Below are 18,737 nucleotides of genomic sequence, written 5' to 3' on the forward strand. Positions count from 1 at the left end.
AATAGTTTTATACAGGGTATAAAACCCTATTTATTAGTTAGGAAACTCTAGTGACTTTGAAATACATCTCGTTTAGGATAATCCTGTATACAATTAACAAGGATATACTGTATGTACAAAGTTTTCATTTTTACAAAAGTTAAATTTTATAAAGAAATACTCTCCCTGTAGCTCATGCACATTCAGAAAACTCACATATGAAAGAGTTAAACTGCCTGTCGACATCGTTTTTGATGGGTTATAAGGCACTTTCGTGGTGAGTTGTCCTGATATTGTGTTACTCCGAATGGGGGGGGGGGCTTTTAAATTATGAGAAAGTGTTATACAGTGAGATGTTCAAAAAGTTGGAAAAATTATGCTGTGTGAATTCATTGAAACATTTTTTATTATTGGGGGGGGGGTTGTATGTATTTACACTTAGTCATACAACAGCTTTAAGTGCCAGTTTTATGATGGTTTTATACACTAGTACAAAGGATCAGAAACTTGCAGCACTAATGACAAATGCACCATCAGAGACTCTCCCAGTAAGGCATAGCCACAAAAGTCACCAGGGCAGGTAGTTGTACCGTGTTCTAATATCAAATCTCTAAATATGTTTCAAATACAGGAAAACCTCTTTAATTAATTTGGTACCAGATGATTTAACATATCTGACAATCAGAAGTAGTTTCAGATTCCCTGAGAATGTCAGTTAGGGTTCATATGATTTTCTTACATTTATTTTATGGTTATTTTGAAAAATAGCTTATTTTTAATTTGAATAGAAATTGCAGTCCCATTGATAATTTATTAATTAATTCAAAAACTTTATAGGTGTTTATTCATTAGTTTTTCTTTGTGTCGGTTAAGTAAGAATGAACATAGTGTATAGTGTTAATTGAACGGTGCCAGTGAAAGTAAAATATAGTGAGGTATCAATAAATTGAAATAGTGAGGGAATTTGACATGCTGTTGTCTAGGAATTAGGCAGCCATAAATATGTAGGACTAAGAGAAAGTTAGCTCTCAAAGGAAAATGATACGAGGAGAAAAGTATGCAAGACTACCTTGAAGAGGAAATTTGAGTAGTTTTGTGAAGCAGAGGTAAACTCTGCTTCACAAAACTAGAACAGTTTCTGGTCTAGTTTTGAAAGAAAAGTAGCATGAAAGTAGGAATTGACTTCAAGTGCTTAACACTGCCATTCATTTTCTGAAAATGATAGTGTGATACGATGTCATTGTGCATTAGTGATGCAACGTTGTCAGTTGTCTGTACTGTGGTTGCTGTCAACTTGTGGGGGGGGGTGTATAAAACTATGTACAGGATTATGTGCATAATGAAATTTTCAAATGTGATGAACCTGACCTTTTCTAAAACCTTATGCAGAGAGTCTTTATGAGGTTTGCACCCATATAAAACACTGGCTTTTAAAAGAAAAACATGTCATATTGGAAAGAACAAGGGAAAGCAACTGACTTTATTGGCTTGCAAGGAAGATGGAAGTGAAAAGCCAAAAGCTCAAATAATGCATACCTGTCTTTTGATAGAAAAATGAGAAGCCTCAGTGTTTCAAAGGGATATCACATCTTCCTTCTGATTTAGGAGGCAAGAAATATGCCCGCATGACTGCTCTCATAGTTGGAGAAGCACATGGCCAGCTTGAGAAGAAAAATCCAGGTCATGGATTCATGTGTCATTCACAATCAGCAGGCATAAATTTGGAATAATCTGTTCTTGCAGCCCTTAAATCTGGGGGTCATTAGCTCCATGTAAACATCGTGCCAGAGGTACTGGTGCAGTGTTATCTCCTGGAGATTAAATCTAACATTCCTGTAGGGGAAATCCATTCAGTTATGCTGGACTTCACAGAATTTCGTGCCATAACTATATGCTGCATCACATGCAGTTAAGGCACAAAATCTATGGATCCCAGTGTAATCAAAAAGTATTTTAATTTGAAATAGACTCAACGGTAATGCTTCTCTGTTATGTTTTTTTCAATTGACCTCTGAGGATACTGTTGTTTTCCTTTCTGGTGATAGTACTCTGAATTAAGCTCTTTATAAAAAACTAAATTAAAAACTAAACTTTATAAAAAAACTAAAAAAAAAAGCTTTTGATACTGTTACACAGGGAAGACTACTGTACAAATTGGAGCAGTATAGCATTAAAGGAAAGTTGCTGTTATGAATAAAGAGACAGCCTGTCTACTCTGAGCAGAGTAGACAGGCTGAAAGAGTAGCTGATGGTGTCTTGTCAATGATATACAGGAATTTTTCTAGCAGGAATAAGGTTGTGATTATTCCCCTATATAAATCAATGGTCAGGCCACACCTTGAGTACTGCATACAGGTCTGGAGGCCTCATTTTTGGAAGGATGTAGAGCTGCTGGAACAAGTACAGAGAAGGGCAATGAGATTGGTGAATGGAACAAAGGGTTGTTGCTACCAAGAAAGGCTTAGTTCTGCAAATTGCAGTACCTGGAGACTAGGCACCTGCGGGGTGATCTGATTGAAGTGTATAAGGCCTTGAATGGTTTGAGCAAGCTCAATGCTGGTAGGATTCTTCGTCTTTTTTTTCTTTCACTTACAAACCTACCAAATTTAACAATATATAATTAAAAGCCAGCATTGGGTGGCTTTTAGAAATTTCCTTTAGCCAGCAGGTGATTGATTGTTGGAACAAGCTTCCATCTGTCGTAGTGGAGGTTGACAACTTAAATAAGTTCAAGGCAGAACTAGACAAGCATTTGGAGTGGATGTGTGAAATGGGCAGGTGTGGGGTTATTTTATTTTATTTTTTGGTTGATACTTTCTTGCTTACTCTTGCTTTCTTGCATCATATGCTTGTACTAATGCTAAAAATGTTAGGAATCTGTTTCTTTTTTGAATATACAAGTAAAATGTTAATTTAGTTAATATGTGAAAACAGTTGTAGTTTTGAGAAATTATCTTGCAAGTAATAATAAAGATTGCTGGGTTTAATTTTTTCTGCCATTATAACTAAAAGTCAGGCAGCTCAGTGTATATAAGTTGATGAGCTGCATGTTAAAGTAAGCCCCGTGCTGTTTAATATGTGTAATTGTAGCTGCTTTAGGAACAGGGTATCCTTATTATGATGTTTAATAAGTGTAATCTGTGCAAAAGACTATTGTATATTCAGTAAATTTCATAATTGTTTTTGCCAATTTCAACTACATACACGTAGAGTGAAGAGAGACAGCATTTCATGTATGTTTTGAGAAAATGTATGCATGATTATGCTTGTGAAATGTAACACTGGTTGTTTGGAATTAATTTTTTTTTTTTTTTTTTTTTTTTTTTTTTTAATTCATATCTAATCCTTTTTGGCAACTAAAATAAGGCTTAACAAAAAAAAAAGTATACATATACTGATTTTCACAACATTTTTGACTTGGACAATCTGAATGTCCTGCAAATTTGAGATTTATGTTTAATATTTCACACTGTAATCAAATATGCTTTTCCAGCTGAACTTACACTGGGCCATTTTCTATCTCTATTTACTTCTAATGTTCTCAAATTGTGTCAGACTGGCTCATACGGCACTGTATAACCTGCTTACATAGCTGTAATTGACAACAGCAGTTTGTGCTAAGTTAATTAAGAAGTTTAAATGAACAATAGTGCTAAAAGGTAGAAATATCATCTTTTTCATATACAACAGGTATTGAACAGCAAGGAACCCAAAATAGGGACACCCTTTTTAGCAGGTATGCACAATTATACACAGCATAGCACTTACTTTAATATACAGCTTGCCAGCTTATATACATCAAACTGCATGACTTTAGTTTTTATGGAGGCAAAAATGAAACTTGCTTCGTTTTTTCTGCCATTTCTTATTATATTATTGTGTCATGAATATTCCTTAAGAGAATAGTTGATTTTTGTTTTGTTTTTTAATATAACAATATTAAACCATACTATTGTACTCAATGAAGTGCACTTCAAAGGCTTTTAGTCAATTTGAACTCATTAGCCTTCTTTTAATTTAACCATTCACCACATGAAAATTTAAATATGCAGGATAGAGGTGAGTTATTTTTAAAGATATTTATGAATCATTACCATTCTGTAATACAGTTTAATCTTTCTCTCTCTTTTTTTTTTTTTTTTTTTTGGTAACCTTTAATATGAAAATTCAACAATTATTACATGATACTAATATCAAGGATGATAAACAAAACAGCACAAAGCAATACACAAAAATTGAATTTTACTAAGATGGGTTATTTTCAAAAGCATGTATTTTGTGACTTTTTTTGAATTAGGAGATGCATAACAGTTTTGGCTACCTGTGTGGCTGTGAACTGAACACAGGTTGGCTACTTGATTTTTATTAGGGTTATGTGTTTATCTTTATATATATATATATATATATATATATATATATATATATATGTTTATATTGCTAAAAACCAGAAATGAATAGACAGGAATATGAAATTTGATTTATAGGCACTGAAATCGTCCACCATTCTTAGACACGCACACGAAGTGCAAGTCTGAAATAATGCATACCTGCCAACTCTTCCGATTTAGTTGAAAGGTTTTAGATAATCCAGCATGTCTTCTGGTTTTACAACAAAATTAGTTTTCCTCCAATTTTGATCAAGTTTGTGTCATTTTTGAAATCCACAATTATTTATTATTATGTTTTTTTTTTCTTTCACTTACAAACCTACCAAATTTAACAATATATAATTAAAAGCCAGCATTGGGTGGCTTTTAGAATAGCCAATACAGGTACATCCCAAATCTAGCTTACAATCTATTAATACTATGTTAGTCTTCCAAACTCACAACTAAGATTTTTCCCCTGGGAGGGGAGGGTTCAAGTTCATGATGTGAGTGTAGGTGATACAATCAAATATTTACATAAAGGGGAATGCAAAATATATTGCATTGTTGTCAGGCACCATGTAACCTCACTATGCTTCTGTCTACTATAGTATCTTGCAGCAGTTGATCTCCAAAAAACCAAACAGAAATCCACAGACAGACAGACAAATGGTAGGTAAGCAAATGTTTAAAAGCATATTCTACTGCAATTGTATAGCTGTATTTTAATATGAAATGTGTATTTTGTCAGTGAAATTAATTTTGAATGTCACTGTGGACTTTAAACAACCTCATGCTTTTTTTTTTGTCTTATCTCTTGTTCTCTCTCCTACAAATACTTAAAAGTCAATAGTCGGCAGCTATGCAGATGGGGGGAGGTAGCCTCTGCATAATTTGGTTACTAATGATAACTTATTTATTGTTATCCTCTAGCAAGTCTTCTTTTAAGTGAAAAAAAAATATATATGCACTGAGTTTTTTGCCTGGAGGATTTGCAAGGGCTTCTTTCAAACAGAATTTCATGTTTTTGATATATTCATTGACATTTTAGGCCTACTTTTACATTGACACTGATTGAAGTTTCCCTTCTTTCCCTTTCTTTGGTAACTTTATAATGTGAGATTCACATTTAAATTTTTTCTGCATAAAAGGATAATTATATTGATTTAAAATAACTTTCCAAAATAAAACAACACTGCTAACAGTGTCATTATACATATCCTGCACATGCTGTTTGTGATGCCACTTCTACTTCATTAATGGATTTACACATATATATCAGTTTCATATTCCTGTGTTTATTCCTTTTGGGTTGCTCATCTAAAGAAAATTGCTCTGTGTATTGAAACTAGTTTATATCTTAAGCTACTACTTAGGATGACACTGCACTTTAATTTTTGCTGAACGTTGTAATGTTATTGGTTAGAAATGACTTACATTTATCAGGAAGTTATTGAGAATGTGATCAGTATCAATTTTGAATTCTCTGTTCATTATGAAAGTTTATCAGATTGTATAATTTCTTTTTTAAATCATACTTTGATGTAAATGGATAAAGCATTTGAATTCAGGTCTGGTAATTAATTTTTTTCTCTGGGGTACTTTTTATTGTAAGCATACCACATTACCTGATTTTCAGTTGAATGTTATTATTGTGCGTATTAACTTCTTCCTTTTACGTAGTGTTGGTTAATGCACATAATTTTGAATGTTTTAAGTGTATTTTAAAAAATCTTTTGTTTTGCAGGATGATTATGCACATAGAGGAAGACAGAAGATGCTTGTTGATATAGAGATCCACTTTGGCGATACTCGTGGTCATGGGAGAGGACGTGGGAGAGGTGGTCGTGGAAGAGGGGGACGTGGTGGATTTGGTTCCCGTGGTGGTGGTGGTGGCGGCGGCAGCGGTGGTGGTGGTGGTGGTGGCAGCGGAGGAGGAGGAAGCAGTGGTGGTGCTTCTGTTGGAGGCGGTGGCAGTGGTGGAGGTAGTGGCAATGTTGGTGCTGGTGCAACTACTACTCCAGAAAGCAAGTCATCACAGCAGTCTGCACCAAGAGTTGATGACTGGAATGACTTCCCTTCTTTGGCTGCAGCCTAAAGCCATACTGCCTGAAATCCAGCCACTCTGCTGATAAATGCCAAAATTCCTCTGGAGCTGACAGAAAACTACATTGAAGAAAATGCCTTTTAAATCTGACTTTTGATCACATTTTTGTAGGTACCACATGGCCTCCTGGCTGTTCAAGTTGCACTACTTGTCTGCCACTGTTAAGAACATGGTTAACCAGAGTATTATCATGTTGAAATATTGCTTCTTATGAGAAATTCCTCTAGTTTTGTATGAAGTATCCTATCCTCTGATGTTAGCTAAGATGCTGGTGGCAGCCTGGACTGCAGTTCTATTGGGTTGTGTCTGTCAGACAAGTACTTTTAGTTGATAGAATTTCTTGTTGCTCCACGAGACTGTCAGCTAATGGAGGTTAAAAGACATCAGTGAAGTGTGACACCTGGATTAAAATGTCTTGTTTTTACATCTTTTACTTTTGTGGTGATAAGTGTAATTTACAGGGTGATTTCAAATAAAAGTGTCTGCTTCATTGTGGTGTAATTTTTTTGGAATTTTTAGAATAAATCTGGGAACTGATTTTATTAAAATTATAGTACAGTAAATGCCACATTATCCAGCTGTGGGGATTTGGGGGTGCCAGTTAAATGAGCATTACCCATATAGGTGCCTACACTATACAAGGAAATGCAGTAATGTGAAGATAAACTTAGTCATGCCAATACACTGCACTTGAAATTGCCATTGAAAACCTATCACCAGTTGAGCTTTTATATTGTAAATTGTTGAAAAGCCAGAATGCTAGGATTTTTAGCATTGATTTTTAAGCTGCTTTTATATTATCTCACTTTTTCTAGTCTTCTACAAATATACAATTTATATTTTAAAGTAACACATCTTTGTTTTTAACTTTCTGATCTTTTTTGGATATGATAATGGATTTATGATATGAATACACTTGCCTAAGTAGCTGATACTTTAATGGCAGCAGCTTTTGATGCAGTGAACAGTATTTTCCACTTTATAAAAAAATTTCAAGATAATTTTTTTTTGAAATTTGTCTTATTAAATATTGTTTTTATTTAATGCGTTTTTGTAATTTTTAATTAGTCAGACCTCTATATAACAATCGATTGTTTCCCTTAAAAAAATTCATTAAACAGAAATTTCGTTATAAAGAAATATGTTTTCAACAGTGTAAAATACTGTAAATTCAGAAATATAGTAAAAAATGGGAAATAAATCAGAAATAAGCAGGAATGAATAAATTTTAAAACAGTTAATTTATTAATATATACATATTAAGAAATTACTACTTACATGAAATTACTTACATGATACACGTGATACACTTTTAAGAATTATGTCATAAAATATTTGGTTATTTTTTGTTGTACACTGGATTGTACTGTACACTGTTCATAAAAATGCTTGCATTTGTTTAAAACATTCAAATATTTTCTGTTACATTTTCTTCCCACTGAAGGCCTTGATGCAAAACGTTTCAAATGCTACCGACATTTGTTTGGAAGGATATGCTCCAAAATGTTGCAGTCATCCGGATATTCAGCTACTATGACATCATTATCAACTCCTAAAAATTCATCAAGAACAATTTTTCCACTGAACAAACCTTGCTTGGCACTCTTCCCAAGATTTCTCAGTGTCTTTTTGTAGTTTATCCCTCTCATCGCTGTTAATTGCCATTTGGCAAAACTGCTTTTGTGAAACAATTCTTAATCACTGTTTCCATCACATCTTGACTCCACACTTTCGCCAACTCTATGCACAACTGCAAATCTATAACAGAATCTATAGGTTGGTTGGTTTCTATTCTCGGTATAATTTTTTTCAGTATTTGCCTTCAATAGTGCATTTTAAAATCCCTGACCCATTGGCTGCAGTTTAGATGAGGCATTTGGAGGGAAGAAAATAAGCTTCACGCTTGTTTCGAAATTACCAAGTAAAGGTGGGCTGGGCAGTTGTCGACAATCAATGCATTTTTTTGTTCTCTTTCGTCATCTTTCTATCGAAATTTAAAATCCAATGTTCAAAATTTTTTTCCCTTTCTTTCTCTCCCCCAATTGGTATAGCCTTTTTCAAGTAAGCCATGGTGCTCTTTAAATTTGTCCAGCCAACCAGAACTGGCTTGGAATGTTTTTTACTCCAGAAAAGATGTGTACTCCATGACCTTTTCTTTTCTTTTATTAATGGACCTGATATTGGCATGCTTTGGTCTCAAATCAACTTCATCTGCATCTTCATACAGGCATAATTTCCGTGCTTCCAATTGAGTCCCGTTTCCTCAAACGGTTTGAAAGTTGAAACAAAGTTTTTCCGAATGGTTAACACACTACCGGCAGAAATACCAAATTTAAAGCTTTTTTTTTTTTTTTATGCCCCGATCTACACTATTAAGCACTTCCACTTTTTCACACTACACTCAAGGATTTCTTCTTAGACACTGTAAGGTTACTTGCATAGCAGCTAAAACAAAACTGAAATTAGGGATCACTTGTACCTACCATGTAAACAGAGACAGGTGAAATTTAGTGAAAGTGTGGATGACTCATTTCTTCAAAACAACAGATAATTTTCGGTTAAAGGAAAATCACTCTCTCCTAATTCTCTAATAGGATGCTTACAGTATAAAATAGGTTGGTCAGACCCGATGTCCGTGTTGGAAATATACCTTAATCTTTGCCAATGGCTGTGGACATGTAGATAGCAATTGACCAGCATGACTTCTCAGTACAGTAAGGTATTATAAGTTTTACTTTTTTTAGCCATTGCTGGCCCACTGCTGGGCAAAGGCCTCTCACAAAACCTTCCACATTTTTCTATCCCATGCCATTGTTGGCCAGTTTCCTCCTGCAAGGATTTATGGGCACTACTAAATTGTAAAATGTTTTAGCTCTTAATTTGTGGAATTAAGCCTTTTAGCTCTTCATTATATAGAATTTTTCTTCATTATACAGAAACTTTTCAATGTAATGACCAGGGGGAAATCAAAAAGTTCGCTACAAAGAAAATTTGCTATATAGAAGTTCATTAAAGAGAGGTTCAACTGTATTTAATTCAGTCTCTGTTAATGGTGTAATTATCTTTTTTTTATATCTCTCTTTTAAAATGTGTTGGCTGCATCATCTTTCCATGTAGACAAATGTTGGAAAGCTGGGCTTTTACTTTTTAACATACCTTGAAATATTTATAGCAGTTCTCATTCAACTATTGTATTGCAGAATGGGTGAAAATGCATATCCCTGTTCCATGTTGAAATAAGGCATTTTTGCTTACATTTTGTTAGAGAACTTGTTACATTAATAGCTTAGATTGTTTAACTACAAGATTTCCTAAAACTCCAGGTCTTCACAGAAATTCCTGAACATGAATTTTTATTTTTACATATTGAATGTAAACATTAAGTAATCTCTGTTTTATTCAAAAAATTTCCAGCAACACTAACATGCAACATACAGTAAAACTGTTGAAGTTACTCTGAGTGCTATGTGATAGCTGGTAACAAGTGTACATACAGTTGTCACAAAGAATGGTCTATCAAACAGCAAACATTAGCCAATCACAGTCCTGTGGCAGGAAATGGCTTGTTGATGTGTGTGTGCTGACAGGATGGAAAGGCCAGTAACTGTGGCCCATCGTTATATTGTGTATTTCGTGCATACCATATGTTTGTTTGGTTTTTAGGAGCATTAGCAACTAAGGCCATATTGCTCCAGGAATATGCGGTGGTCATTCCCTGACCTTTCCACATCCTCCGTATTTGGTGGTGACAGGCTCGAACCCCGGTCTAATCAAGAAGCGTGTGCTACACACTGCTGCTCCTTCGCACCTGGCTACAGAGGTGCCGCATACCATAGGGTTTGCTGGAACACACAGTGCATGGAATCCTGTTGTGGTTTGTGTATAGCCACAGGTGACCTCACCAAGTTCTCATCTCAGCTAAAAACAAGCAGCTATAGATGCAGTGAATACAGGAACACCAGCATTAGAGTGGAAAAGGGTCACATGATCAGACAAATTCTGGTTATTCTGTGCCGGTGTCAGAACTAAGGTCAGCACTGTTGGCTGGCTGGAGGTGTTATGAGGGGCCGCCCCACAATACACTGATCGCCCCGATACTGGTGGATCAGCACCTGAATAGCTGGAGCCCACTTGCTTGCTAGGTACATCTCTTTGTGTTCACAGTTTGTGTCCGACTGGCAAGAATTACTTCTAGCAACATAATATGCCATGTCACAAGACAGATTGTCCAGCAATAGTTCTAGGAGCATTTGGAGTGAATTTAATTTGTGCATACTCAGTGGATCTCAATTCGGTTGAGCAGCTCATATGTGGGATGAAGTAGAACAAAATGCTTGCAGCAGGTATTAGCTACCATACAGACTGAGGCATCTGCAGATGTTGGTTCATGCAGAACTTGATCAGGTCTGCATGAACCAACATCCCTGTGAACACTTTTGGCATCTTATGAAGTCCTGTCCTGGCAACTTGAGGCTGTTCTGAGAGCTAAAGTCAAAATGGGGATGCATTTAAATAGAAGGGAGTGCAAGATTATTTGCTGATGCTATCAAGCTGTTATTAAGTGAATTTGAAGCTGCTAGTTTGGGAAAGTTAGGGGATAATAGTTTAGCAGCAGCCTGAAAAACAAAGTGAGGGGTTACAAGGTCTGTTGGAGGCCCTCATGGGACAAGAAAATATATGGGAAAAGCAAAACAGGTATACATATATTTGCTTGTATGCTAATATTATGAGGTACTTTCAAGCAAGGACAGGAATAGGGGAGAAGTTGTATTCTTTTCTAATGAGCATTTAGAATTCAATGCAGTACATCCAGTAGATTTGGGTTGTCAGTTTAGCAAATTGAATGTAGATGGTAGTCTGCTCCATGAAGAATTATTGTACCCAGAAGTGTGCTGGAGAGACCTCACACGAGTACCACACTAGGAAGAGAAAAATGAGAGTAAGGGTATATGTTATAGGTCAGTAAATCAATGTACAGTATTATAATGGGGGATTTTAACTTTCCAGATATTGACTGGAACTTGTGGGTTAGCCACTCTTACACTAACAAAACATTTCTGGATTTATTGGATGGCTGTTTCTGTACCAGCATTTTAGAAAGGCAACAAAGTGGATATCAGATGAACTGATGAAACTAGTCACAGAGAAGAAAATGCATAGGGTCACTATAAACTGTTAAGAGACACAGAAGCCTACAGTAAGTTAGTCTGCTGCAGCAAAGTCACTGGTGGGGGTGTGATTAAATAGGCTAGGGTAGATTGCAAGAAGTTGCCAAGAATGTAAAGAAAAGTAGCACAGAATCTTTGCTTGATCCCTTATCTTAGGGATCGAGATACCAAAGGCCTAGCTAGTTCTAACTGGGAGCTATATTAGTTTGTGATAAACTGAGAATAACGTGGAAGAGAAGTTGTTCAAGCTAAAAGTAAATAAGGCACCTGGGGTTAAAGGAATCTATCCAGTTATCTAAAGAAACAGCAAAAGAGTTGAAACAAACCCTTGGCCATAATTATTAGAGAACCGATTGATTCAGGTTCCTGGAAACTACAAAAATGTCTCTCCTATTTACAATGGGCTCAAAATGGTGAAGCAAGCAATTACCTACCTGTAAGCCAAACTTCTGTTCCAAGAAAATATTGAGTACTGTGGTTAAAGAAATAATGCAGTTATATAGGAATCATAGCATGGATTTGTCAATCTGAACCTTGACAAATCAATGCTATGATTTGTCAAGAATGTATTCAAAGGTCAGTTGGATAGTTACCTGTATGATGTTGGAAACACATAAGTTGTTCTTTTCATACATTTATATTTTTACTTGTCTGGCCAATATGATTAGTTAGTGTGATTAGTCACAAAGGAATAGAATGCAAAAAGTAATTTGACACTGTATATTTAGATTTCAGTAAAACTTGATACTATTCTACATGAAAGACTGCTATTCAGAGTGGAGCGGTAGGACATTAGTAACAAGTTACTGTTGTGATGGTTGAGTGGCAGGAGACAGACAGACAGTGGTTATTAATGCACTGTTCTTCAAGATTGGGAAGATGGCTAATGACAAGGCTGGCTTAAAAATGGCAGCTGAGGTTTAATTTTGGTGAATGCAAGATTAGTGCATTTAGGTAGCAATAATCCCAAAATTGACTTACCAGTTGGGTAAGTCATTCGAGGTTAGTGGAGATTGAAAAAGACATAAGGATAGTTGTATAGGCTACCAGGACAGCTTATAGGGTTCTGTCAGTGAAATACAGCAATTTTACCAGCAGGAACAAGGAAGTGATTATCCTGCTATGATTAAATTCCAACCTAAGTAGTAAATACAGAAACCTCAATTTAGGAAGGATGTGAATCTCTGGAAAAGGTGCTTTACCAAGAAATACTTGAGTTCTGTAAATTTCAGTACCTGTGAGGAGATCTGATTGAGATGTTTACATCTTTGATCCAGAAATGCTAATACAGTAAAACCTGATTTTACAGACTAATGGGGGTTAAATCAAATGTAACCTGGGGGGGTGGCATTTTTTACTCTTAATGTTAAAAAAAGCTTTAGTACAATATACAGTACTGTACAATATAAAATTATGTTGTTGTAATTTGGCCTTTGATTTACGGATATCAGAAACTTTTTACGCTGTAAATTTCACAAACAAGTGCTACTGAGCCACCTTGTTCTAATTTCTCAATTAGCTCTAATTTCTGAGCCACATTTAAGTTTACACGCTTTCTTTTAACTCCTCTATCACTTGGTGCCATTTTAAACTGTAAGGATTGCAAAATTATTTAATAAATAAAGTCAATTCAGAAATCACAGAAACATTCTGTATATAACCTTACCACACGATAGCTTGAGGCAGACTGAGACCAAAACAAAGCGAATCGGCCGGTATATCTGAGTGTCTGAGTCACGTTCAGCTCTGAAGTCACCCTGCTGTTATCTGGGAAAACAGCTATTTGAACACGTTTTCAGAAAGAATAAAAAACAGTTTCCTGAATTTGATTATAAAAATAAAAGTAGGTAATTAATAATAACACTGAAGTTTTGTGTAACCTAAAAAAAAAATTATATGGTCGAGATTAATATGTACATTATTGTATTATTATTTGACCGTATCCGTTGCATCCGAAATCCATTATATCGGGGTCCATCATATCGAGGGTTTACTGTATAGCAGTTGAAGAACTGTTGAGTGTACTCACATAAAGGCAGTTGAGAGATTTTTCTGATTGTATCATGTCTAAAAAGTTATTTTATGTTTAGGGATGGTTCTGAAACTGGCCTGTTAATGTATTTCCAGGCACCCATCCTGGAATTTTGGCAGAACTGGTCATTATGTATAGATGGCTTACATGTACACTACATGACAAAAAAGTATTCAAACATCCTTCTCTGAATATTGTGTACTGTGCCAGAAGTCTCCCTTCTGTGTATAACACCTCAGATATACTATGAGGAGCGGTATGAAAGTAATGCCTCCTATTTTTTAATTCAGAAAATTTAATTCCTACAGCTAAGTCTTTTACATCAATTAACACTCAATCGTTAATAAACAGTTATTTTTCCACAAAGCCATCATAATTTTCTATGTACTTCCACCATCTCTGAGTCAGAAGCTGTATTCCATTCCTGTAAAAGTCGTTACTCTTGCTCTTTAGGGCTTCGTGAACACTGAGCTTGAGATGGTCATTATCTGCAAAATGGGTTCCATGGAGTGCATCCTTCAGTGGCCAATCAGGTGATAGTAGGAAGGTGCAAGATCTGTGCTATGAGAGGGCTGAGGAAGAACAGTGCACTCCAGTTTTTCAATGCCCTCCGTTGTGCACGAACTGGTGTGGGGTTGTGCGTTGTCATTCAGAAGAACCTCATGGTTTTTGTCCATTCAAACTCTACGGATGCAGAGTTTCAACATTTCCACATATCGATCTGAGTTGATTGTGGTGCCGCACTCCAAGAAGTCCACAAGGAAGAACGATGATGATTTGTTTCTCATTGAGGAAATTGTTACAGGTCAAAGAGACCACAGGGAAACACCACCACTCCAAGCATCTCATCTTGTAAGTTAATTTGATATTGGGTTGCTTCTACAAGTCATGATTAGGGTTTGTGAAATCTATTGCCTTGGGCAAATATTTGTTTGCTATTTTGTCAACTAGATTCATTGGACAAATTCTATGAATATAGAGAAGAAAGAAATACATCATACACACTGAGTTTGTTTTGCATTAGCAATACCAACTCAGTACAAATTAATAATACAGCCTGCACACACCTTAGTGAGGACTCCATACTGTGCTGCCCAAATCTGTAGTGTCAGGTGGATGGTTATGGCATCAAATGTCTTTCCAGTATAACCCAAACATGCTCGAATGAGTTGAGTGGCCACGAGATGAAAAATTTATTGTCATGTTTCTGAAAGCAGTTAACAACTTTCCAGGCTTTGTAGCATGGCATGTTCTCTTGTTGACCAGAGTTGTCTGGTCGGCAATGATAGAAAGGTAATTCCCATTGAGCTGTTTAATGGTAATCAGAGCCAGGGCATGCCACAAAAACAGCCTCCAAACAGTAACACTATGTAGGTATCACAGCCTCATGTTGCTTTCTCCAGATGCATGCCATGAACATGGTACAGTTGGACAAGGGGATTCATCAGACCAGGAGACAGATTTCCATATGCCAGTGATGGTGCTGATGTGTCCATTCAAGGTGCAATTTCTTGTCTCGCAACAAGCATGGATACCTGTGATGGCTGTCGGCTGCCTTAGCCCATACAAGCTTAATGCCCAGCCTATAATCCATGTGAATATTGGTCATGCTACTGCTACATTTTTCTGGGCCACTGTACTGTGTTGACAAGATACACGATGCCCACCACAGGGGCGCCTCCGTAGCCAGGTGGGAAGGAGCAGCAGTGCGTAGCACACGCTTCTTGATTAGACCGGGGTTCGAGCCCGTCACCACCAAATACGGAGGATGCGGAAAGGTCAGTGGAATGACCACCGCATATTCCCGGAGCAATATGGCCTTAGTTGCTAATGCTCCTAAAAACCAAAATAACAACAACAACAACAGCCCACCACAGGCAATGACTACACATGGCTGTCTTATGTGTTACCTTTAACTGGTTGTTCAACTGCTGTTTAGCCACTCACAGTAGACTAGTGGCACCACAGAATAGGTGCACTTAACTATGGTTGCTGTTGCCAAGATACTAGCACCTGCACATCTTTTCCCCACAATCACTCCATGTTCGAAGTCAAAAAGATCTCAATGCCAACCCATTCTTCCTTGCGGGCACTCAAAAACTGATTGTCACATGTGAGAACTACAATCTTTTCCGACTTTGAGCCCTCACTAGTCCATTAATACATAAGGTGGTGTTGCTAATGCAAAGCCAACTCAGTATAACAATAGTGATTGCTGGTGTAATTTAGCTGTAGCAGACTAAAGGAATTTTTACTTGCACTAAAATAGTAACTACTGCATGAAAATAGGAAGTGTTACAAGAATACAAATTTTTGCTTTCACAGTACATATTCATTGGCCCAGAGAGTCTGAAGAATGAGGATCATGAGATACAAATAATTCTGAAAATGAGGCGGGAGAACACACCATACTCACAAAATAGAAATTTACATAAATTGGTCACTTTCATTTTTCTGTTCAGGACACAAATGAAAACTTAAACATCTGTAAGTCTGAAGTTGTGTCCTTATATTAATAACTAAAACATTGGTAATCAAGGCAAAAAAAAATTAATTTTTTTTTTTTTTTTTGTAAAACCAGTACCTAATTTATGTAGCAGATGCATTAGGCAAGAAATGTATTTGTTTATGTTAAGCTGAAACCTAAAGTGGAAAGAAAAGATAGCATTGTGCCATCTGCCTGGTTCTTTGCAAGTATAATTTCAGCAATTAATATTGAACCAAAAATTTTCCTACCTATTTTAGCAGAAACCATGATTTAAAAATTAGATATTCCTGGGTTGATATTTTTAGAATTATGGCCAGTGAGTCATATCTGTAGGAACTGCACAGAGATTTTAATATCAATGATCACCACCCACCTAAATCACACCCTACATAGATTTTCCAAATATATGGATGTGTTACCAAAATGTATTTCACTAGCTCTGGATGCTGAATTTCTACTTGACCAGACTGTGGAGGCTTGAGTGATTTAGGGAATTTTTGTTGTGCACCCTCTCAATCACCAGAAGCAGCATGAGACCAATGCAGAGAGACAGTTGCTGTGTTTAGCCAGTCACAGTAGACTAGTGGCACCACGGTGCAGGTGTTGGCTGTTGTTAAGATACTACCACCTGCACATCTTTCTCCTACAATCATTCCATGTTCAAAGTCAGAAAGATCTGAATGCCCTTTATCCCAGTCTCCTCAATCAACAGCACTGATAACCAACAAATGGGTTGCTTTGCCCATTTCATGTTCCTTCATCTTTACTAAAAAGTAGTTTTGGCTTCCCAAGACCTGGCATTAGTTCTTCCATCCATTCACATGACAACTGCAGCAGAGAGCTGCAAACAATATACATTTTCTCTGGAGCCCAATGATTTCCTGAACACAGAAAATGTCACCTGATAGTGAACAGTTAGGTAGTGCCTGTTACAAGTCCTATGAAGAGAAAAGAGAAGTGTGGCAGGGAACAGTTTATATTATAATTAGTTCTGATTTTATTTTCAGTTAGGCTTTTTGCAGTGTGCGAACAGTGTGTTGCTTAAAAAAAACCTTGTAACAGCTTTAAAAACTGATTTATGCTTGTCTGATATTGTGTGGGGTCCTCTTACTGCATATGAAACCAGGTAAGCCAAACTATTCAATTTTAAAAATTTCAGTATGGGCCTGATCTAATTACTCATTCTAATTGATGAAATAAAATCATTTTATATTTGAATTTGTTGTGGGAAATACATTTATTAGCTAGTTATGCAAGTGGAGATTATTTGTGAAAATTGTCCATGCCATTTTCAATAACTGTTGAACAATGCCAGGTTTGCAAGTTTGCACAACCATCAGTTTTGTATTTTTACAGTTTAGGCCACCAAGTCTATTTTACTGTGGTCAAATATTACCATTCTGTCCCATAACATCCAACAACTACATGCTAATAATGCTTCAGAGCATACTGGGAAACTATCTATACAGATGGGTGCTGCTCCTATTGAAATGGGAGTCCCAGTCACATAGGAGCAGCAGCTGTATTCCCATTACATGTAGTCTCCAAATCCCTTCCAGTTGAGTACGGCATACTCTGCAGAATTATATGCCATCCAAATTGCATTAAACAAAATATGTTAGAAATCATCACTTTCTGCATAGCCAGAAAGACAAGATGCGACAAAATCAGGAATGATGTGTTGAGGGAAAGAATTCAGGTTAAAAAAACTCCAGAATAGGATTGAAAGGTCCCATTTGAAATGGTTTGGACATGTCAAGAGGATGAACGAGAGTCGTTTGTCAAGAAGAATGTTTGATTTGCATTTCAGGGACAAAAGACCAAGGATGAGGTGGCAGGACATAATAAAGACAGATGTCATTAAGAGAGGAGGAAACTGGAGTGAAATCAACGACGGAGAGAAGTACTCAGACAGGGCATGGTGGCAAGGCTTCATACCTGTGGAATACTGGAACGATGGCGGATGATGAGGACGACTTTCTGCATTAATATATTCTGATTAGCTCAGTGCCATCTCAGCCATACAGTGTAAACATTCTTCTTATCGTCTCCTCCTACATGAAATGACATTCTAATCAACTTTTGTCAAAAAAAAAAAATCACTGAAATAACTCTGGATCCCAGGACAATGGAATAGCTGGCAGTAACAAAGCAGATAAGTCAGTATCACAACTACCAAACAAAACTGATAGTTTTTCATACTGACTTTAGATCAATTATTAGAGGAGCAGATGAAGACAAATGGGAGTCTAGCATTAGGAAAAATCAAAGAGAATTAGTACTGCTTGCTAGAATGTACGTTGGCCACAACTTATGTATTATCATCTCTGATCTAATGAAAATTTCCCTCCCCATGTGCAATGCCAAGTCCAACTTTCAGTAAAACAAATCTAACAAAAAATGAGTTGCATTAAGAAATGTAGAGGCCGAGATGTACAAAGGCACATCTTGGCCTTTGTGTCATAAAACTTAAGCAACAATAGCCACCAAGTCTGTTGTTGACAGTGCACCTAAATAGTTTTTTATAGCCAGAAGTGGCTTAAGAGTCTTCATATAGCAACAACATAGGTTATAAACCAGGGACAGTGCATGCATC

General features: G+C 36.5%; 1 protein-coding gene across 3 annotated transcripts in view; it reads left to right on the plus strand.

Moving 5' to 3' along the window:
• LOC150086176 (uncharacterized) overlaps positions 1-6,943 on the plus strand; it is a 103,867-nt gene extending 96,924 nt beyond the window's left edge. For all 3 annotated transcript variants that reach the window (XM_090374436.1, XM_090374437.1, XM_090374438.1), the window contains one exon: positions 6,094-6,943. In XM_090374436.1, coding sequence (XP_090230562.1) covers positions 6,094-6,444 — 351 coding nt within the window. In that variant the 3' untranslated portion in view covers positions 6,445-6,943. The remainder of the gene's footprint in view (positions 1-6,093) is intronic.
• Positions 6,944-18,737: the final 11,794 nt, after the last annotated feature.

Source organism: Mastigoproctus giganteus, chromosome 5, assembly GCF_048544385.1.
Source record: "Mastigoproctus giganteus isolate SK-2022 chromosome 5, ASM4854438v1, whole genome shotgun sequence".
NCBI lineage: Eukaryota > Metazoa > Arthropoda > Arachnida > Uropygi > Thelyphonidae > Mastigoproctus > Mastigoproctus giganteus.